This window comes from Zonotrichia albicollis, chromosome 6 (genome assembly GCF_047830755.1).
Source record: "Zonotrichia albicollis isolate bZonAlb1 chromosome 6, bZonAlb1.hap1, whole genome shotgun sequence".
NCBI lineage: Eukaryota > Metazoa > Chordata > Aves > Passeriformes > Passerellidae > Zonotrichia > Zonotrichia albicollis.
The window spans coordinates 24,378,230-24,402,263 of record NC_133824.1 but is presented as its reverse complement, the minus strand read 5'-3'; the positions used below and the strand labels follow the sequence as shown (position 1 = coordinate 24,402,263).

Below are 24,034 nucleotides of genomic sequence, written 5' to 3'. Positions count from 1 at the left end.
CAATAAGCCAATTTAAAAAGACACAGATGAATCCAAAACTTTGGTGCAATTCCCTGAGCTTTTTGATGTTGTCTGATAAACATCATGTAACTCTTGTGGCATGAGGGGGAATTCCATCATCCTGTACAGAATTAAATGGAAGCTGGAGAGCTCAATATTCCACCAGCTTTCTGCTGCAGCTAAAACTAAAAAAAACATTCTATTACCTTATTACTGTGTCGCCTTTGCAAGAACATTCTTATTAAGTTATATTATTTCTGAAAGATATTAAGTACTTAATGATTTGAAACAAAGAAAAAAATCACTAAGGATGAGTACAAAGTTCTACTTAATCAGCTGTAAAAATGGTATGGTGAAGTCCTTCAAATACAGCATTTCTGCAGAAAAGGATCTCATTGTGAAGAGAGACTTTAAAACTGAAAATGGTATTAATTACAATAATGATATTGTATCACTGCAGAAACTCTGTGTACATGGAGGGATGTGTGTACTTTCATATTTTCTGTATATACATTATACATTTGCTTACATTAAAATGTAGGTGTATAGAAAGGTATTATGCAAGGGGTATTAATAATATTCTAACTCTGGTGCTAAGATATCCTCTGTAGTACTATATTCAGTTTTTCCTCTTAATGGTGTGAGCTACAAAGTGTTCAGAAAACAGCATCAAAGTTGACCAGAGAGCTAGAAAACCTTGCCTCTGAGGAATAAAAAAAGGACAAATTTGATGTTTCTTAACTCAGAATAGAGATGAGGGGTGCAACCCTTAAACAGAGAAAATATATTGATAAGGAAAAGAAATTTTTTTTCTGTCTGCTGGAGTCTAGGCTTGAGCAACCCAAGTTGCCTGAAATATTTGATTAGACCGAAAGGAGAACTCCTAAATGATAGAGAAAGTCAAGCACTGGAATTAGTCACCTACAAAAGCTGTGAAGTCCCCATTACTGTAGAATTTTGAGAACAAATTAAACTGGTTCTGAAGTGAGATTTTGAGAAAGCTGTTTCTGTATTGGAGCAGCAGAATACAATATATTGGCTCCTAGCCCTGATATGTGCCATCAACTGAGCATTCAGCTGTCATTAAAAAATTAGTTTAAGTTAAATCTGCTTGCTGACCCTCAATAATGGTGTCATAACTGATTTGGAGAATGGTGGCTTCTTTTGAATCTGATTCTGGCCAAATTCTACCTTCAGTTTAATGAAGGTAGTTAAATGACTAGCTCTGTTACATGGTATCAAATTCCAACACAGAAGTAGTAAGCATGGAGTAAGTAGGCTACTATGGGTTGCTTAAGTTTTAAGATGAAGGGGAACAGACTGTTTCCTGTTTGTAAAGGGAATTTCCAGGGAGTATCTGTAAAATACTTATGAACTATTTTATTTAGTTTTGGTTGCTTCTAGCCATTTTAAAGTTTTCTTCCCGCACTGCACCTCACGTGTGGGTCAGATGCATTGACTTATGGCTATTTCATTTCAGTCACTAAACCCTACCATGTACTCCCACATGTATCTGCATATTTCTTACATGTCTGTGTGATTTCTCAAGGTCTTTGAAACCTTGAGACCTTAAGAACATAAGTTCAGTTTTCAGATGGCAGGTTGACTTAATAATCTTTGCAGACATTTATAGCACCATCCTCACGCTGTGTTCTTTAAACTACTAGAAAAAAAATGCAGAAGTCTTGAAGAATTCTATGTGGCACATCAGAATAGCAACCCACGACTTTCAGCTTTGCACTTATCTTCTGGCAATTGCTTGATACTTTCTTGCACTGCATTGTTTTCTGCATTTTGATAACCACTGAAAGACTTAAGGGAGTTTACAAGAAGTTATTCGTGTTCTTCGTAGCTTAGTCACTGATCATGTGATGTCAGTGCTCTGTGATTCACTTCTGATTCATTTCAAATTGTACTCTAGGTGATACAGTTGGAACCTGCTTATGAAATAAAGATGGTGCTTATGAAATAAGGGCCTCTTAGACCTAGAAAAGCTAGCTTTTCTTTCCTACAAAATTCAGTTTGGTTAAGACATCCTTGGCATTCTTACTGCTGCCTTATCATTGCCTTCATGCATCAGAGGGAAGGTCTCAGTACAGTGATCTCTGCTGAACAGATTATTTCTGTTAATGATATTTACCACAGGCTCGTGGCCATCAGGACCTGGTGAAAAGCAGGGAGTTTGCTCTTAAAGCCTTGCTTACGGACTTTTGAGCAATTTGTTTCTCTAAAGCATTCAAGGACCTAGAGATACTTAAGCTATTTCTAAATCACAGATTACGAGGAGTCACTCATTGGATCATGCAATAGAGTGGCTGATGGGCCTAAATTAGAGGGTTCTTACCCTTGTGTGTTCTGAGTCTCACATAAGAAATGGAACTTTTGTAATTGTAGTTTTTAGTGGCTTTGTGCTACTACATGGATCGTAAAATACTAATCATTAACTGTCATTGTGCTTTCACTTATGGAGTTAAATGCTGGAAAAGTATATTCAACTTCTGCTTTTTTTTTTTTGTTTCAGAGTATATTTATTAAAAATCTTAATACAAAAAGGGAATTTACAGGAGAAAAACATGCAACAAATAACTAGTTGGTTATTTGTATTTTACTGCAGTGAGACAAAGCTAAGGCTTTTGCAGTAATTTTCAGCTTTCTTTCATGTAAATTGACTAACTGAAACACACCCATTGCACTTTAGTTAGTGTTCACTCGGTGGTTTTGCTCAGTAGGCTGTGTGGTTAGAAGCAGGTATACAAACGGAAATGAAAAGGAGTTTTAAACCAACTGCTGGGGGTTCAGGAGAGTGCTGCAGAGGCACAATTGCAGCACAGTCAGGCCAGCCCTCTTGCTGGCTCCACCATTTGTGCAAGATGCTTTACCATTGTAAATTGTGTGCTGGTACAGTTCATGCAGGTTTCTGTTCAGTGCTCAACTGTACTGGGAACATTTAAATTTATTTTTGCAGAGTGTTTATTTTGTTTTTTAACCCACCACAAATACAATGGGTGTTTTTTGTGAAGGCATGCCTTTTACTTGGATGAGAGAACAGATAGCCCCAAACTTCGTATTGCTTTAATGTGTGCAAAATAGTTGCATGCCATTGTAATGAAGTGTATCTGTGTTGCAAGATAATTAGGTCTGGATGTGGTGAAGCATAAATACACTTGCATTATGCAGGAAAACACCATAAATGTGTTGGCTTAAGTACTCATAGTAGGCAGAACATACTGTTTTTCTCTGTACCTTTGTGACATGATAAAGCTAAATGGAAGAGAGACTTTCTAGAAAACAAAAATTCAAATGGGAACCTGTGGCCAAGTGATACCTGTGTTATGTCACAGCAGAGGATTTTGCACACAATGAAAGTGCTAAGGGAGAGAGAGTGTTATTTTTTGTCTTTGTTGTCTGGAAATGGTCTATATTGAGCACTTACAGGAAGCTGTATATTCTTAAGAGTATGTGTGCACATATCCATTTGGCTTCCAAGTTAAGCATATACTGAACTGTTTTCCTGATTAAACAGGAGGTAGTGGATGGAGCCTCTGGCAGAACACCAAGTTTTGCCAAAGGGAGAAAACTGATACAGGCCTCTGTGTGCAATGCCTAAAATAATTTTACTCTTCATGAAGACACTCAAAGGGTACAAAATGCCAAATACTAAAGACCTGATTAAGTATTTATTCTTAATGTTCCAGCCTCCCTCTTCAAATTTCCCACTTCTCTAGCTGAGTAACTTGCTGGTTTGCCCTCAGAGCTCATGCTGTAATACCTAGGCAGTTTATATCTCAGAAGGATTCTTTCAGTAAGGAATGAAATTTTGTGTGATCACAAACAAGGAACACATAAACTTAGGTTCATGCTGTAAAACAGAACTTATAGCATAAGTCAAAAGGCAGATCAAGAACTTCCTGTTACTTGGGGTCTGTTTCATGCTCCTGCTCTCATTCATGGGGCAGTAGGACAGGCAGACTTTTCCTTTGCACATACTACTAAAGGTAGATACATTTGGTGTTTTCCTGTAGAAGGGCATGGACATTGTTACCCAGTAACTAGTGTGGATTATCTTGTTTTGCAAATGGGCTGTTTCAAGTTCCATTTTGGTGATGTGCAAGTTAAAGCGCCTTTTCCCTGCCTTCCCTAGCAGTACATGTCATTTCATATGCTGGAAATCTGCTGTTTCACATCCCTCTTCCATTTTGCTGTATTGTGCTTTGCTTCTCTATCTTGTTCCTGCTGCTGCTTTTTAAAGAGAGAACTACATTTATTCCCATAGAGGTTAATCTATTTAAAATTATTCAGGAAGATAAATTTTCTTTTGTATTTGAAAGGGTGTCAAATTACCATTCAAGCTATTTCGGTTCTCTTATGCCTGGCTGTGGGAGAGCATTGTCAGTTAATATTTACAAACACTTTCACTACTGTTTGTTTCAGTAATGGAAACTTTTTAAAGTGTTATGCTACATTTCTTGTCCTTCATCTTTTTGACATACGGAAAAACTCAGATGTAGTCTTAAGTCCTTCTGCTGAAATCTCTGTACTGCATAGCTCAAGTTGATGTGCAGTACATTTAAGTCCAGGACAAGGAGTGTGCACAGGTTAACCTCTAACAGGGTTTCTAGCACATGTTGTATCTCATTCCATGTGCATCTATGCACATCTGTGATCCTATGCTGTGTGTGCACTCTGGTGTTGTGTGTCATCAGTACAAAAAGGCTCACAAACAATTGAGAATATTGCTGTTCTGTTTGTTAACTGTAGTCATACCAATGGCTGGCTGAGATGGATCAGTAACTGAAATATTTTGCTCTGCAGTTCAATGATTTGTTTCCAAGTTTATATTCATATGCCTAAAGCTGAGATTTTAAGTGCATTGCTGGGCTTAGATCATCATGTATAATTATCCGGGTATTCTGGTTCTGATTACTTTTGAGACATATGCTTTTTTGTTTGCCTTTTTTTTTCTTATTTTTAAGGGTCTTCCAAACACAGCAGCAGTGAAATATAGTAGTTGTTATATGGCTCTCACTAGAAGAAGTATGCACTCCCTAAATTAGTGAGTTGCTGCTATCTTTGAAATAGCATACGTGAACAGACCTGATTAGAATTAGGATTCTGAGGAAGCCTGTTGAAAATTGTTTATGAAGGTATAGCAAGATTTCAATATGAATAATCCTTTTTGTTTTTTAGATTTAGAAGGAAATGCATGTCAAAACAACCAGCTGCTAAAAATAATTCTGGCCATGCATCAGTTTTTCATCTCCTCTGCAGACATGCTTCAGAAACTCGTTGATCTATATCCTTTGTAATCTTCACCTGCTTTTAAGGTAGCTTGATAGCCAGACAAGTTTAAAATGGGTAAGTAGAGGATATTTAATCTATGGGTGTATTAGTATTCTACTAATTATTCTGTATACTTGTTCTTCACAGTTTTTAGTTGTATGGTGTGCTTTTGTTTGGTTTAGGGTTGGCGTTTTTTGTTTGTCAGGTTTAGCTTGTTATACACACAGGAAAAGGGGAAACTCCAAGTCAGGTTTTAAGTAGGATAAATCACCCTCTTTTGGCTGGGGAGGGAATATCTAGCAGGTGTTAGGTGAATGTAAGCACTTCAATCAGGTACTGTGAACCTGGATCTAAGTTTTGGATTTGTGTCTCTCTCTGTTCACTATCAAGTCAAAGAGTAAAGAACAAAACTGTATCATCAAGGTGTGAAAATTTTCAATGAAAATTATTTCTCTCACACGCACTCAAAATTGCTGAAATAAATAATAAGCTTTTCCTTTCTATTTGTTCCTATTTTGAGTTGACTGCCTGGACTCATATGTGTGTGTTTCTGGCTCATTAGGTTTTTCACAATGTAACTACTAGATCATATTCACAATACTAGCCTTTCTTTGGAATTTTTACTTGTGGAATATGTTACTGTCTTCTTAGCTTTACAAAATGTTGACTTCTAATTAGATGAGCACAGTACAGGATGGAGACCTGTCATGCTAAGAATCTCCATCCAATTTTGGTACAATTCAATTTAATAATCTTTTCTTTCCTCAAACTCTGTATCTTCCAGGCATTTACAAGCAGCCTCCTTACAACAGAGCATTACTGGAACACTGTCTGTCTGTCTGTAGCAGGACTGTCTTGCTGCTTCCCTAATGGCAGGTGTTGGATCAAGTGTGCTAAGCTACAGCTGTGGTGTAGTGTTGTGTTTCACTTAGGCTCCTGGGCTCTTGGAAAATGCAGCAAAGGAAGTGCTTGCATCTCCTTTCTGAGATGTAACATTTTCTACAACCAGAAAACCAATTCAAACTTTTATTAGACTTGCATATTTTGGAAGCTTGGTTTTTAACTCTGTATGTAGCTCCCTGTAAAGACATTGAAAGTTGTAGACAGTTTTGAATGGATCAGGTATTCGGAGCTCTTGCATTTCGCAAAACCTTGCAAGTGTTCCAGTTGCACTGTTTCCCATCCCCTAAATTATGGGAGAGATTTCAGGTGGTTACAAGTTCTTTGTAAGTCATCTAATTCTAGTCATTCAGAGAGGAGCCCTTAAAAATAATTGGGAATTTACTCAGACTTCGCCAGTTCTGTAGTCAGCATGGTGTAAGCATGCTGAAAGGGAAGATGGCATGTCCTCTCATCTGTGGTAGATTTAGGCTGCAGTTAATTGCAATCGGATTTTGAGTGGATCCACAAGGTATTTTCATTAAATTGTGTGTTTCAGGCCTGAAAATATGTATGTCACCTCCATCAGAAGAATCAAGACATGCATAATACATTTTTCAAAGTGCATTTTCCATGACATCCACAGACATTGCCTATGATATCAAAACATGTTTTAAAGAGCTAATAGACTAAAAATATGCTTGCTTCTTCCAGTTGCCAGAGCAAATAAAGTGAAAACTGTTGTGTAGCTAGAAAGGTGAGGTTACTATGGAGAGGCATGTTACATTTTGCTCTGTCATTGTCAACAACTGGTTATGTTTAAAAGAAAAATGCCTTTTTTTTTAAGTCTCCAGTGAATTAGCTGAAGATGATTGCTTCATAAATGGATTGATTGATAAATTTGGTATGAATATTTAAAATTTTAATGACATCTGTCATTGCACAAGTTTTATGAGAAATTTTGAGGCATGTTGCAAAGAAACAAGTAGAAAACAGAATCCCTTTGCTGGTTGACACTACTCAGTACTCTGGCAACAGCACCAGTATTACTCATAGTAGTCATAGTTGCAATAAACTTCGGTAGCAACCTGGGGATATACTTTGTATATACTTTGTATATACTTATGTAAAACCCTAATCTGATATAATATTTACCGTCAGAAGGATGATTCTTATTGCTTACAGCAATAAGAATAAGATTGGGAAGTATCAAGCATGTTTTATTTTACATCTTATGTGAATGGATGTGGTTTTCCTTAACAGTTTTCTACCTATCTTAATGCTTTAGAAAATAACTCTTCCATGCTGTGTGTGAAGATATGCTATTTTGTGAGGTAAGTATGTTCCTGGTTGCTAGCTATTAGTTGTTAGCTTGCAGTTATCTATGTGACGAATATAAATATGTTTTTGCATGTCTGAAATTCACATAAAAAAGAGAAGCAGGTATTGTGCTTCAGCTTTTCAAGGTTCACTTTAGCAGCTCTACACAGAAAGGTCCAACTGGCATTTAGCAGATCTGCTTAAATCAGTGCAAGAGTTCTCAGGTCACAGTTTTGAACTGAGTCTATATGAATCTGTATCTTAAACATCTGTGAAAATTGACAGAGCTCAGGAAATTGTAGAAATATGCCTAATATTATTATATAGGTCTGTTAAAAATTAAGTGGGATATTGCAGATACTTTTATACTAAGCAAAGCTCTAGTGCATTTGGTAGGTAATTCTCCTTAGTACTTCTACTTGCAGTGGTCCTGGAACACTCTAATTTTTACCTATTAAGTATAATATAGTTGGATATCTCAGTTTAGAGAAAACAGAAGAGAGGGAGAATATTCAGCTCTAATAGATTGAGGATATATCTTTTTTACAGGAAGGGGGAAATTATTAGTAACAGGGGAGTAGAATTTGTTCTAAATTGTGATGATTTTATCATCTCAGAGCAGATTATCATTGGTTATGTCAGCATGCTTTAGTACTGTGCGAGATCTGGTAACATTTTTGCTTCCAGGCGAATTCATACTTACATGCGTCCCTAAAAATGTGCATTTCCATTTCTCCCACAAGCACAGGTTTTTACATGTATAGTGCTGGGTACTATGTCTGTCTGGGATGGAATTAATTTTCTTTATAGCAGCCTCTATAATGCTGTGTGTTGAATCTGTGAGTGAAACCCAGCATTATTTTACCTCTTGCTGAAGAGTGATTGCACAGCATCAATGCCTTCTGTTTGACATCTCTCCCTGCCAAAAGTGGGCTGGGGGTGAGCTTGAGGCTGGGAGGGGACACAGCTGGAACAGCTGACCTGAATTGACCAAAGGAACATTTCAACCCATACAGGCTCATATTAAATTTCAGCCTAACTAAATCAAAACCTTTTTTTTTTTTTTTTGGTGTGTGTGTGTTTTAACTTTAATAGGTATTGGATTACAGAATTTTGGATTATGTTCAAAATGGACTCTAAACTATCCACAGCTATGGAGGAATTTCAAGAAGTGGTTCGAGCTAATGGTGAGGAGTTACATTGTCGTCTAATTGACACATCTCAAATGTGAGTGTCAAAGTCTCAATATACTCAGAAAACAAACTTCTGCTCTGAATTTCCTTTATTCGATTATAATGTCTCTCATAAGTCATGTGTTAGCTGTCCTTACAAGAGTTTATACTTCATTACAGATGAAATACATGTTATGTAGTAGAACAGAATGCCTTTCAAGAATGGCTTAGGTTGAATTTAGCTGCATTGTAGACTTTGGACTGATTGTCTATGACTGCCAGGTTTTACCCTGTCCAGGGAATTTAGAAAATTTATAGATGCCTAATGGTTTTGTGAGATCACTTGAAATCACTGAAAAAGGAGAATAAAATTTGAATGGGTAACACATGAGGTAAAAAAGTGTGTTTATATTTTAGCAACAACGGTAAGTAAGGATATAGTTTGTTACATTGTCAGACTCTTGACAGTGTTTAGGTGATATTGGTTATAAAATACTTGTGACAAGAATAAATCCTAGAGCTGTACATCACATAGTTCTTTCTTGGGAAGACGTTTCCCTGTTACATGAGAGTGAGATAGTTCTGTGGAACAGTACAACTGGCAAAACAAGTGTCAGTTTGTACTTTGGAAATGCACAGGCTAAAGCAGAGCAGAATTTAGCATACATTTTAGATCTGGTTATGAAAGAGGATATTTAGCATTTCAAATTGAAATACATTTTGTTACTCTATGGGTCAATAGCAAACTGAGACAGTTCATAGAGGCTGCTGAAGGAAATCTAAGGAGTATTAAATGGAGGAGCTTTGGATGTGTTCAATGAAGACAAAAGTTACAGATAGCTATTCTGAAAATGTAGAACAGATTGCAGAAATTATATAGACTCTCATGCTGTTCAGTAAGACAGTTCTATTGTACTTCAAGTGCTACATCAATACAATAAAGACTAACAATAATATTTTGTCATATAATCTCTAATGCATGAAAGGAGTTTGCTGTTTTGAAATTCAAATAATTCAGTTTTTACTGCAGTAAGGCATGAAAACAATGTTACCTCTGACTTAGGGAAAGAGGAAAATTTTGCTCTTCAGTAAATAACTTGGAGTAATTGTGTTTTAAAAGAAATTCTAGGGATTGGTCTAGAAAGCTGACACAGCGTGTAAAGGCCAACACCAGTAAGAAACGGAAAGTCTCACTTCTTTTTGATCACCTTGAGCCAGAGGAGCTGTCAGACCATCTTACCTATCTTGAGTTTAAGTCTTTCCGAAGAATATCAGTAAGTTATTTTTATTTATTTATGTAATTATTTATTTATATTAAGCAAATATGGGAAAGACATAGGGAATCTGGCAGAGAGGTCACAGTACAGGATTAACTCTGCCATACGAGATGTTGGACATGCTTGAGTCTGTTTTCAGACTCTTTTACTGTACTGGTATTGAAGGTGGCCAGTGTAACTTAGATTCTGAATAAATACCTTTCTGCTACAGCCATATGAGAGTGAGAGAATGAATCTCAACTGTGGGAGAGCTGGGGCAAGATCAGTTGGAAGGAAGAGGAGAAAACCTTCCAAAGAAGCTCGTTTTGTTAGAACAAGGGATGCCATTGGACACAAGAACAGGAAAACTTGGAATATTCTCCTAGAATGCCAGCCTTCTGTGGCTGTAGTGATCAGTGCAGCAGTCCTGTGCAGTGATTAGTGCTGGACTCTGCTTGCCTTTTTTGATTGTGCGTAACAAAATAAAGACCAGAGATAAGAAAGCACTTTAGAAAATGCCATTTTAAAATAAGGAGGTTAAACGTATTTTATTATGCTGTCATATACAGAAACAATTTTTAAGGATTTATCCAAGATATTTTTTGCTCAGTCGTGTGTAGCTGATAAGATGCAAACTTCCCTATGCACCTTGGCTTCACTTGATCACTGTATGGTACAACATTGCCTCTTTTCAAACCTGGTACAGTTTACACATGGAAAAGTGAATGTTAGGGACCAAAATCTAGAAGGGTTGCAAAGTCTGTGTGAAAATAAGACTGAAAGCAAAGTTATTTTTTTAGTGGGTTATTATTTTGGGGTTTTTTGCTGTTTCTTGTTATTTAGTTGGTTTCAGTGGGTTTTTTTGGTACCACTACAATATGAAGCTGAACCTATGCATGAAAAGGGGCTCTCACTAGGTGGTAGAAGATTTCACAGTCGTGTTTTCATGTACTTTGTTTTGAGCTGTCAGTACGTGACTCTGTGTTTTGCGTTAAACTCAAAAAGCTGTAGAACTGAAGTCATGCACAGATTGCTGCCTGTAGGCAGTAATAATATGCAAAGCTTATATAACTTACCATTTTCAAAGCCTCTGTGCAGATGTAAGGTAATTAATGAGTATAACAAGTATGATTTTAGTTAGTGTCAGATGTGTCATGGAGTTCCAACAGTTACATGCATGTATACATTTTATATACAGGGTACCTGCATATGTTTTTGTATAAATTGAGCATACCAAGACTTTGGGTCAGAAAATTATATGTAATTAATAATTAGTTAATTAAATCTTTGCAGAGTGTGTTCATGATGTGCTAAGCTGCAGAATCCTTTCGTTGTTCTAATGTGGCATCATACACCAGGAGAAAGATTGAAAATGACCAGCTGTGTTATTAATCCCTGGAATAACTATTTAAAGGCCTGGGCATTTGAAAGTCAGAAGGGAATATTTGATCACATACACAGCATACAGCAAAATCTTCCATGAGATACCATCCATCTTGCAGCAAATTAGAATGCAAGGAGTGGTGCTGACAGAGTAAGGGCCGGAGGCATGCTGGTGCTTGGAAGGTATTTTAATCACTAGTCATAAAGTACAGGGAGGCCACAGTCTTTTGTAAGAATCTGGATTCTGATTTCTTGTTGAGGCTTTTAAGTTACTCATCACAATAACAGACTCGAGCAATATTTAAATACCTAAACTACTTTAGTGTATCTGCCACTAACAAGCTTGTTATAGTTGACTTCAAATTGTTTGTGTACCACAACTAATTCAAAACTTTCAAGTAGCATTTTAGAGATTAATTTCTTCAGGATTTAAAAAAAACCCCAAACTTTTCTGAAGGAGATTACTGATGAGAAAAAAATATATACTGATTCGTAGTTGTACTGAAACTGCTATGAAGTTCATAATTATGTAGTCAAAAATTGATAAATTATCTATCTTATAGAGTAGTTGCTTAAATTTTCAGATCCAGCCAAACCTGGCTGGAGTTCAAGATTCAAAGAATAATTGTAATGTAAGTACTGTGTAATCTCAGAGATAGCTCTACTTATTACTAATATTTCTTCCGTTTTTAATTTAATAAGGACAAATCTAGAGGTGTCTGCAGTCATCCGCTTTGAAAGTGCTAGTAGTTCTTATTAAACGGATGGAAAAAGTTTAAAAAGTTGCAAGAAGATGAGATAGGGAGTGTAAGAAACAAACAACAGCCTGACCTTTGCTTAAAGATCAGTGCTATTCCACATATTCCTGTGGAGAGGAATGTATATCTCTTACAGCTATGAGTGGTTTTGGTAAGATATTAGTGGTTATATTAAAGAATGGATATAAAAATCCCATGTAATGTTTTCTGATTATTCAAATTCTTGTGTATTTTTGTTAATGGATAAATCAACAAAATGAATAAAAATTCTGTTTAACAAAAGCAAATTATTTCTTCTCTTTAATCTTAATGTAAGAATGGCTTAAAAAAAAAGTGTGTTACAGGTATCTACTGAACAATTTTAGATTGCCTTGATTAAATAAGAGAATCTCACAAGTTGTATCAAAAGTATTAAGGAATCTGCAGCCCTCACTCTTAATAGTCTTATCTCAGTTTTGTATTAATCCCATTGAACTTGCTTTTTGTATTAGTGCAGCTTAGTTCAGAAGTGTGTCCCAGCTACAGAATACATGAACTGAACACTGAATTCCCTTAAACTGAGTTATTAGATTACAATTTAAGTTCTGTTTAACCTTCCCAATAGAAGTCAATGAATCTGTGAAGCCACTGAGGCTGGGAGGCAAGCCCCAGTTCTGTTCATCCTGGGATTTATAAGAGCCAAGACTTCTGAGATATGGCAAAAAGAAGCTTTCAGCTAATTCAATTAGTGGAAGCCCCTGCTTGAACTTAACAAAGCTTTTACAAAGGAAAGATTTCAGTTTTGTGGATAGTTCAGGTGTAAAAGATATGGTGTATATTTAATTTGCAAATGAAGACCTCTGTCCACGCACAGATCATGAGGCATATGAAACTACATTAATTTTCATTTATACTTTTTTTGTTTGTTTAAGTTCTCAGATTATCAGAACTACATTGTGAATAGCTGTGTGAAAGAGAACCCAACAATGGAAAGATCAATTTCTCTTTGCAATGGTATCTCTCAGTGGGTGCAGCTAATGGTTCTGAGCAGACCAACACCACAGCTTCGGGCTGAAGTGTTCATCAAGTTTATCCATGTTGCACAGGTCAGTTAAAATCTAGCATGTTTGCTGTTTATTTTGTCTTTCTCTGATGCAGCCCTTTTTTCTGCTCTTCCCATGCTACTACTGTAGGGTGAGCTGGGAGTGTTGGCACTGCTCTGGTGGTTCATGCACACCACATGTGCATTTCTGTGTGTGGTGCTGTCTAATGAAGTGTTCAGATATTAGTGTGATGGTACCAGGACTTCCTCATGTTCATTCTGAAGAAATTATTTCCAGTGTAAAACTGGACTTGCTTTTGAATCAGCATGTGAGATTCCCAGCTGTGGCTGTGAAGCTTTCCAAAGCATGAGAGACCCTGATGGCTTTGGCTGTAATTAGAAGCATTCCACCAGAAACACCTTTCTGGATAAAAGGAGAGCTAGGGTCCTGTTTGTATTCTTTGCATACTAATTAAACTGCAGTCATAACAAAGATAGTAGGCAGTGTTTCGTACTTGGGGTAGATTGTGGGAAAAGGGGGAAGTGCTGAGGAGGTACTTTGAAGACTTACTGTATCTGAAAATTTAATATTTGATTTAATAACAGTAGAGTAAGTTCATGTTACACCTAATAAAATCATAGCTCATCACCAAAATACATGAAGTCAAATGGCACAAACTTGTACGACTTTGGAGGAAGACAACAGAGGAAATTAAAATTTGGATGTGCACATTGAATAACCTAAACCTTTAATTTATACTGATCTTTTTTTTTTGTGTGTGTGTGAACACAGAAGCTCCACCAGCTGCAGAATTTTAACACATTAATGGCAGTGATAGGAGGTCTCTGTCACAGTTCCATTTCCAGGCTCAAGGAAACAAGCTCATGTGTTCCTCATGATGTAATTAAGGTTGGTATTGCTTCTAAGTTTTACAAATAAGAGAACCTTTAACTTTTTTTGTCACTGCACACACTAAAAGTAACCTTTGTTGGATAAGATGGAAACACAGAACAAAAATTGCTTTGGTTTTGAAGGGTTTCTGTTGATTATTTCATCTCCACGTCACCAGTTACTCCTACACTTCTTGCAACCCCACCTTTCTTCAAGACTTGTATAGATTTTCTAAAGTTTCTCCTTTAGCATCAGATGTCATGAGCTGCACTTTCATTTACATGCAGTAGTACAAAATAATATTCACATATGAAAACAAAGTGAACACTTGAAAACCAAACTACTGTCTACTGTAGTAACATTGATCATCCCTAATCTGTAAAATGCTAGCACAGAGCTCTCACTTTGAGTGAAAGGACTGATTTTGTTCATCTGATCTTTCCATTTGACAGGTTTTATTTAATTTAGACTTGAACAAATTTAGCCCTAATGCACACATAGTATGGTGGACTGTTAGGAATCTGTTTTAATTTCCAGTTAAATTCTTGTGAAATACCATTGAAAGCTATTAAAAAGGGAAGGAAGGCATATTTTTTAGCAATGCTTCTTAAGCATTCGTGTGGCTTCTTAAGAGACTTCTTAAGAGAATAAGATACTTTCTTCTTTTAGGGCCTGAAAGAATACATGAAGGTAAATAATGAGCCTGTTTTGATCACAGTATGATCAGCCTAAATAAACAGTGCATACCTCAACCTGAAGTGTAAGCTCTCAGTGGAAATTTTTACAGCTATCAGAATCTATAAAATCAGTTAGAAAGCTTATTTTAGAAACATATTTTTCAAATTTTGTCATTTTAAGGTCTGCATCTGTGCACATCATTTTAATAACTTTTTGTTTCAAGAAATTGTATACAGGTGCCAATAGAAAACAGGTAATAAAAGTCTGGTAAGTAATGACTTGTAAACCTCACACTTCGAGGTTTAACTACGTCAAACAGTTTGCAAAGGTTACAAATGGAGAACTTTGACAGGAATTTCCCAGAGAAGACATTAGTCCATGGATTTTATTATGTTAATGAGTCAATTTTGTACCTGTATAATTTTAAACAAGGGAAATATTTATACTGCTAGACTGAAGATTAATTTGGCCTTCATAAAAACCCCAAGATTCTGTTTCTAATTCATTTCCATGGAAAAAATGTTCTTAAACAGACAAGTGCAACACCTTGAACCATTCTGATCACACCATGATGGGATCATGGCACAGCACAGGGTTTCACTGCCAGGACCTCTCCAGCAATTCCAGCTGGTGTCCTGGAAGTCAGAGAATGCATTCTAGATTTGAATGTGAAGATAGCTGCTCTTATGAATGTCAGAGAGCTTGTGCTGTGCTTACACATTGACTGCATTCAGATCCCCCTGATTCGAAAAAATCATCTTTTTTCATTTGGCTAAATGGGAAGTGTAATGAGACCAGCAGTATAGATTGGGCTATATATTAACCATCTATAATTACATATTATGGAATAATATGTATAGGGAATGTATGTATAGGTATAGGGAATAGGAAATCTAGAATACCTAGTTTTCATTCGAAGTTTTAAAATTTTTTTCAAGAGTAAATTTCTTAACAATAATATGGGAAGTTCTTGGCTCTATGACAAAAACAGAAATAGTAACAAGTGCTGATTCTTTGGTTTTCTTTTTATTTTTAGGTGTTTAATGAGATGACAGAATTGCTTTCGTCTTACAGAAATTATGATAGTTACCGACGTGCCTATAACGAGTGCAGTAACTTTAAGATCCCAATCCTTGGGGTCCACCTGAAAGACTTGATATCCCTTTATGAGGGCATGCCAGACTACTTGGAGGACAAAAAGATTAATGTGTACAAACTATATTCTCTGTATAACCACATAGATGAGCTGATACAACTCCAGGAAATGCCACTTCCCCTGGAGGCTAATATGGACCTCGTTCACTTGCTTACTGTAAGTGTGTTAGACAAGATAAATACATCCAATTAAAATTGTCATATACCTATCAAATAACTAAATAGAGAATCCCATTAGTTAATTAATTGAATAAATTAATTGAATACATAAGATTGTAATCTTTTTTTCCCCAAAGGGGAAATGTTCAGGAATAGAAGAGAAGATAGTGGTGATGATTTATGTGGCAGCAAGGGTAGAGGTGCCAGTTCAGCAGTATGCTTCAAATTATTTCTATAAGGGAAGGAAATGTTTATTTCTGCTTCACTGTATTACTCTCTGTACTGTCAGTAAGGAAGATTCCTTGTGTTGAAAACGAAATCACACAAAAGTTCAGTCCCTCAAGATACTTGGCAGTTCTAGCCAAGTTTCTTCTGGTGCTTAAGAAACTGTCTGACATAAACATTGGTCACATATAGCTAATGTATTTCACTCTCAGTCATATCTAGGCAGTGTCATGCTACTGAAAAATTTATACTACCTAGGTCATTGTTAAAACTATAGTTTTGGCTTCTCCTAGTGAGTTAAAATACTACCTTCTATTAAAAGAGTAAATCTTCCTTTCTTGTTTCTCAGTTTTGTTTGGCCTTAACAAGTATCTTGCCTTGGAAAAACCAGATAGTCCACTTCCACTTTCTGGTTACAAGCCCTGTTTCAGGAAAAAGCTAATAGATAAAAATGCTTATGTGCCTGAGGTTATTTGTTCTGTCTGGGAGCACCCTTGTGTGAGATTAAGCACACATACCCAGAGCCTGAAATACAGCTATGTGAAGTGGTGAACTTCTTACTTCTTCCTGCTATTTGTTTTAAATGTTTTGTTTGAAATTATTCTAAGTATTTTCTTATTCTAAAAAATGTTTTATAAAATCAGCTACTACAAATATGTAGAACTTTGGTCATAATTTCATGCAGGAATATATTACAGGATATAAATGAGAAGAAATACTTCATTTCAATGCAGGAGTTTCTGAACTCGCAGCACTCCATGTTAGAGATTTCCAGATAATGGCAATAACAGTCTGTAATGTAGAATTGGACACATTTCAAATCACTGTGAACACCTGTGCAGCTCAAGTTCATTTTTTTCTAAGTGTAATCTACATTAAAAAAATCACCAAAAAATATGAGTGCTCTCCAGCAGCAAGTTTTTAAAGTAGTAGTGACTGTTCAGGGATTAAACTGATGTGTTTGTTTTCAGCTGTCCCTTGATCTTTACTACACAGAAGATGAAATTTATGAACTTTCATATGCACGAGAACCACGAAGTCACCGAGCTGCTGTAAGGGCCTTTACAGATTCTTAACAAAAGGAGGGCTTTTATGAGTGATTGTAATTTAAAACCAGGATTTTTAAAAGAAAATTTTATCTCTTGCATTCAGTTTAGTATTTTATTTTGCTATATGCTCAATTGAAAACATTTTAGCTTTGTAGACTGAGTGAAATCTATTAAAGCACAAATTGTTCAGTTGATGATGAAGTTTAAAATGGAATATATGGCAAGAGTTGACACTATATAAGGTTTTATAATATGAACACAAAGACAAATGAAGTTGCTCTGTAGAGACATGACATCAGTCTTAATCTTGGCAGTTGATACTGTTTTATTCAAATGGAAAATCTTAGATGATTCAAATGATGAAAACCATGAATGTTATGTGGTAGTTTTGTTCCTGTTTTATTAATATGGAAAAGATGGTGATTTTACAGGGCTATCAGTGAACTGTGACAATTTAAGGAATGACTGCTCTTTTGAACAGTTCAAGGAAGAGCTTAAGCACCACATAATTATCAAAAGAATGATGTTGGGTCCAACAGGTCATTTCTGCAGTCTTGTGTCACATAGTCCAGTGTCACAAATGGAAAAAGTGTAGTACTGAAAATCTTTCCATGTGGTAATAATGAAGTTCCTTTCAATTTTTTAAGCCTATGACACCTTCCAAACCACCAGTAGTTGCAGACTGGGCTTCAGGAGTGGCCCCAAAACCTGATCCAAAAACCATCAGCAAACACGTTCAGAGGATGGTAGATGTAAGTAAGGTTGGCCAGTGTACTTCATACTATTGTAAACCTTTATAACCTTAATCTCAAGGTATGAGAAAATATGGGGATGGGCCTTCTGTCCTCACAAACAGATACTTTTGCCTACCTGTAAATAGCAGCAGCAGACATGAGGCAGGGATGGAAATTCCTTCAGGGGGTGAAGGGCCAGCAGGAGCTGGGAATGCTGGTTTGTGTGCTTGCAGAGGCACGCTTTCAGGGAGCCAGGGAGCCCATTTCCACCAGGGCCTCCAACATCATGTTACTGATGCAGAGGCCTCTCAGTGGCTTTGTTACATGCAGCAATTGCTTTTCTTTTCCTTTTGAGTCCCCTGCTTTATGGGAAACAACTAAGGTTCTTGATTCCAAAACTGATAGAGGTAGAGATGTAAAGAGTTTGTCTTTGCTTACCTGCTTCATTGCTTTCCTTTCTGAGCACTTCTAATATTGTGAGACATCCTTTTATACACACTGTTTTGGAATATATTTCTAAATTTATTCTGGGTGTGTGCCTTGCCTTGCAGCAGTGACAAACAGTAATACATTCCACAAGTGGAAGCAGGTGTCTGCCTGACAATTCTGTCCTATTACTGATTTTCTTACAACACTGTCCCAATGAAATAAGCTAGGCAGCTGCACTCATTTGGCTACAGAAACCACCATGGAGACCACTAATTTAGAGCATTAGTACAAATTGTATATGTGGGCCTGGACAGAATGGTCTTAAAGCAGAAGTAAAAAACAACTGTCATCGTGTTGTGAAGCTTTTAGTCCAGCCTGTGGTGACTTACCGATGTTTTGCTGCAAACCAAAAAACTGTAATGCTTTTTTAGTCTCAAGCAAAAAATGCAATTAGGCTGTTACACTGTTTAATATGCACTGAGAGAAGATGGGAGATGAGATCCATGAATAATGTGGAGGCTTTCTAAAGTGGTAATTGAGACCATCCTCATTATTAATTATTATGCTCTTACCTTGCACAGTCTGTCTTCAAGAATTATGACCATGATCAGGACGGATACATTTCCCAGGAAGAATTTGAAAAGATTGCTGCCAGTTTCCCATTCTCGTTTTGTGTAATGGCTAAGGACTGGTGAGTGCCTGCTTATCAACTTTGTAGCATCTGTTTTGGGAGAGATTTAGGGGGTTTTGTGTTTAAGTTGTACTTCATCATTAGGGTGTTGAAAGCATCCTCTTCAAGCACAGACAGAAGTGAAAACATAAATGACAAAAGCATCTTCTAAACATGTTGTGAATGACATCTTCATTGGCCTTACAGCAGTGGTATCCAAGCTCATTTAGAAGGGAAGACAGACAATGAAAAAGAAACATTTTTCAAATTATATCCACCATATACTGCTGAAGAATTTTCCTATGATAAAGCTGTCCCTTAAAAATAGAGAATTGGCAAACGTATATTTTGATATCATCAGGAACGTTTTTCTTAACATATTAGAGCATGGGAAAGTAGAGTAGTGATTATTCAGAGGTTTACTATGAAATAGTTTTGAGGTTGCATCACATGTGCAGACATTCCATTTATCCTGTCAGTCTGCAGTTTAAATGTGTAGATAAGCTTCTGTATACTTCGGAAGCAGTTGGCAAGATTACTGAGATCACTTTAGCTTTTTGTGCTTTAAACTGTTGCTATTATAAAATGTGAAGGAAAAAGATGTTTAATTCTCTTTATGCATTTGACAAAATCTGTGTCTCACAAACAACTTTTCTTGTTTGTTTCCAGGGAAGGTCTGATTAGCAGGGATGAAATAACAGCTTACTTTATGAGGGCTAGCTCAATCTATTCCAAATTAGGACTTGGCTTTGCTCACAACTTCCAAGAGACCACTTACTTAAGGCCCACTTTCTGCGACAACTGTGCTGGATTTGTAAGCTTACTTTTTAGTAAATTATGTTAACTTTATTTGAAATTATGACTTTTTATCTCATAATTGCCTTGTGTCATATACAGAAATGGATCTTTATAAAACATCAGTGAACACCAGACTTCTGCCTCTGTAGATGTTTAAGGTACCCTTTTCTCCCCTCTTGGCAGTGCCAGTATGTTTAAACATGGTTCATATTTTGTGGGGTTTGGTTATGTCACCAAAAGCAGTCTCAGGCAAGATTTCTGAATGCAGAGCCTTCCAATCCTTGGGGCTGCTAGAATTCATGTCCTGATACAAATGTGACATGCCTCTGCCTGTAGCACGGAAGGTTTCATACAACTGACTGTCCTACCAATCTTCTGTTCAGCTGAGATCATGCAAGGATGCTGAGACAGAAGAATTCTCCATCTACTCCAGCTCCACAGCTTCTTGAGGAACTGCCACATCTGCTGATGCTGATGCTTGAGCTAATTCAGTAGATTAGCTCAAGATATTTTGTTTGTCATTGAGACACATAAAATATTGTTTACCTTATGGTAAAGGGGTAAATAGTTATATTTTGACATTATGATTAGAAGTGCAGAAAAACAAGATATTCTGCAAGTGCTCAGATCTTAGAAAAGAGTGGAGTTTTTAGTGTGTTTTTTATCTGGGGGTATCAAACATGCAGAGAAATATATTAATACGTAGGCTTTTTGTTTGTTTGTTTCAGCTATGGGGAGTCATTAAACAAGGATACAGATGCAAAGGTAAAGTACTTTATACTTTGTTAATTTTAATCCATAATTGATAGGGAATGACAAAAACCTGTGATCATCCTGAGATCCATGGCTATATCTAGACACCCATTGAATTTGATATTCCAAGGAGGACAGGACTGATTCAAGAATAGTGTGACAGATACAAGAAATGCAGAGATGAAGGGACTTGTAACTGACAGCTCTAATGCTTTGCAAGGCATGACTGAATTCAGAGGGTTTGGGAACAGACCCTTGGACAAAAACATCACAACTCTGTGAATATTGTGCAGCACATTCCTAACGCCTATTTTGCAGTTTTCTTCCTCATGCAGGTATCAGCTTTCTCTGCAGCTCCTACAGTCAGAGCCCTTATGTGACTGAATGGTGCCATTTTGTACTTTCATAATGAAAAGGAGTTTTAGGCATGTTTAGCAAAGGGATGTTGCTTTATAGATGTATGTTGCTACAGGTAATGCATGCAGAGAACACCAAAGAAGGCTTCTTGCTTCCCAGGAGGGCAGTAGTGCTTAGATGCTACACCAGAGCCACTGAATCATGCAAACATTATTTTGTTTACAGACTGTGGGATGAACTGTCACAAGCAATGCAAAGACCTGGTTGTGATAGAGTGCAAGAGAAGACCCAAAACTTCAGTTGCAGACAGCAGCCCAACATCTGCTCTTGCTTCAAGCCTCTGCCCAGTAGGAGTTAAAGAACAATTCCATGGTGAGAAAAGATCCAAATATGTAGATAATATTTCCTTTCTTTGCTCCTTTTTCTTTTAAAGCTGTTGTACAGCATCCTTTTAGGTTTTGTGAGTTAACTGCAGTGTTCTATCTACACAGAAACTAGAAACAGGTGTATATTAGCTTTTATCAAGTAATACCGTTCCTGCTGTAGACTAAGGATGGACTCCCTTTCTGGGAGATTTCTTGTCACACTACACAGTGTATGGTGCACAAATTCCACCAAATAAGGGGTAAATCTTCTGCCAGACTCCCATGAGAACTAGATGCCTTGTGACATGAAGAGTTAACAGACTTCCTTAACTCCCTCACCTTGTGAAAGCAAGTCTTGCTTTTTAGCAAGTTGTAATATTGACTTCTGCACTGTTACAATTCTGACTCAAATTTTAATGTGGAGTTTATAAAGGCAGTTTTCCTGTGTATCTCTGTGCTAGGAAAAGCAACAGCTAATTATTGCCTTTATTTTTCCACTTCAGTAGCTGAATCTCTAACTCCTGTCCATCTGTGCATCTTCTACAGAATTGGAACTGAAAAATCTACACCTCTCTGTTCTTTTCTCCTTATATCAAACAAACTGTATAAAATTTTCTGTGTAGGCTTCCAAAGAAGGAATGTTGTCCTTGAAAACACCAGGCTACTTCTGTTTTCATTTGATGTTCCAACTCTTTGCATATTTGCTTTTTTGAATTTCTTTCCTGTTCTTTGCCAGTATTTAATGTCCTTCAAATCTGCTTCCTGCCACTTTGATTATCAATCTTTTGTGTTATATTTAAGACTCATACTGCTGGATTCCACCTTAGGCTTCCTGTTAGCATATATGTAGAGCTCAGTGCAGCCCATTTCTCTTGACACTATGTGCATCTCTGTGATTGTGTCTGAAATGACTGCAACACTACGTAATAACCACCTCTTACCCAGATCAAAGTTTTTCTCAAGCTGACCTTGATGCCACACCCGTTTTCTTCTTACTGATCCATATTTGTGTCACTGAGACGGGGCTAAGAGTTGTTTCAAGGGACACAACACTGAGAAACTTCTCATGACATCTATTTAGGAGAGCAATGAATGTAAAAGTCAGTAAGGAATAAATGCTTTTTTTATTAAAACCATGTATAATTACCATGCCTCCTGTTTCTCCTTTTCTGGGAGAAGATCTTGCCTTAATTTACCATATATATTTTAAAGGACAAGAAGAAGGATCATTCACCTTTCCTAATGGAGAAGTAGTGGAGCACACTGAGGATAGCAAGGATCGAACCATTATGCTCATGGGTTCCTCAGCTCAGAAAATCTCAGTGAGACTGAAACCAGCTGTGATTCATAAAAGTACACAGACTGATCCTGTGCTGCTGGCTGGTGATGTGTCTCGTAAGCGGAGAGAGAAGAAAGAGCACAGGATGCCAGAGAATCCTTATCTCCAGGCAGCCCCAGCACCCTCCACGTTCCCAAGCCCAATTCTCGGCCGCCGAAGGGCATTTGTTAAGTGGGAGAACAAGGACTCCAGCCACAAAATGAAGGAGGAGCATCACAGCTGTAAACCTTCGTACCAGGAACTTGAGCAGGTACATACATGATGGAACAAATTCTGTTTTACACACCAGTATGGTCAAGTGGTTGATGTGTGGGGGAGTGGCTGGGTGGCAAGGTGTCACTTCACTCCAGTGATTGCCAGTTGCAGTTGAACAATCCGTGAATGGCATCATAAAGTCTTAGCCACTTTAACTTCCAGCAATGCTTTATTTAAATGATAAATTTTAGTGTTAGTACAGGGCTTTGAAGACATTCACACTGATCCCTGTCTGTTCTAGAATGTGAACATAATCCAGTCACTCAGGACAGAATGTTGCTCCATAAAATGAGGAACACAGTTCTGAGTTTCTTCCTGATTTTGGTGGCCTCTGCTCCCCCAGGTGACAGGATATGTGGGGCTGAGAGGGTAGGGAGCTCTGCTTTTGTTCAACTGACAGATGTAAGGACCACCAAGAAATTTTGCTGTGGACAGAATGCTTCTTGCTAGATTTCACCTGCATCAGCCCCATTGTGTCTCAGCTTACTCTAAAATGCTCTGACACAACAGCTATTCATAACACTGTGTCACCTCAAACATGGGGCCCAGGTTCAGGTTTGTACAAACATGTCTCCAGACAGATTAAAGAGACTGTTGCAATTCCAAAGGTGCAATTAATGGACAGATCCAGCTATAATTATGAGGAACAAAGACTTATTTTAATACTTTTTTCTCAATATTTATCTCTATCTGTGATGACCACAGGACCACAGTCTAATCTTTGAATGATGACTGTAACTTTCAAAATATCCCTTGGTGCTGATAAAGTGAATGTTTTATCAAAGATGAGTGGTTTATTAAGACCAAGATTAAGACAATCTTCCAGGACAAACCACTTCCCTTTCAATGAACAGTATATTCAATACAAGGATGTGAAGCATGGATGTAACTTGTAAAAATGTATTCTTTAAAATGTCCCATTCATGTGAGCCCTGTAATTTACACCTGCCCTTGCTCCCTCCTTCTGACCTCAATTACTAAACACCAGATGATGTTATTAATGAATTGCTTCTGCTCCATCAATTTCTGCAGCAGTAGAGTGGTAAAGTGTGACCTGTGTTGTTGTTTCCCCAGACTGCTGTTGTTATGAGAGGTGCAGTGGAGGGT

General features: G+C 37.2%; 1 protein-coding gene across 1 annotated transcript in view; it reads left to right on the top strand.

Moving 5' to 3' along the window:
• RASGRP1 (RAS guanyl releasing protein 1) overlaps positions 1-24,034 on the top strand; it is a 39,099-nt gene that overhangs the window by 10,758 nt on the left and 4,307 nt on the right. Inside the window, exons 3-16 of the mRNA XM_005479886.4 lie at positions 5,188-5,293; positions 7,431-7,493; positions 8,575-8,706; positions 9,772-9,925; positions 12,960-13,133; positions 13,863-13,979; positions 15,676-15,951; positions 17,150-17,230; positions 17,875-17,979; positions 18,972-19,081; positions 19,730-19,874; positions 20,587-20,623; positions 21,194-21,340; positions 22,546-22,922. Coding sequence (XP_005479943.1) covers positions 5,188-5,293; positions 7,431-7,493; positions 8,575-8,706; positions 9,772-9,925; positions 12,960-13,133; positions 13,863-13,979; positions 15,676-15,951; positions 17,150-17,230; positions 17,875-17,979; positions 18,972-19,081; positions 19,730-19,874; positions 20,587-20,623; positions 21,194-21,340; positions 22,546-22,922 — 2,024 coding nt within the window. The remainder of the gene's footprint in view (positions 1-5,187; positions 5,294-7,430; positions 7,494-8,574; positions 8,707-9,771; positions 9,926-12,959; positions 13,134-13,862; positions 13,980-15,675; positions 15,952-17,149; positions 17,231-17,874; positions 17,980-18,971; positions 19,082-19,729; positions 19,875-20,586; positions 20,624-21,193; positions 21,341-22,545; positions 22,923-24,034) is intronic.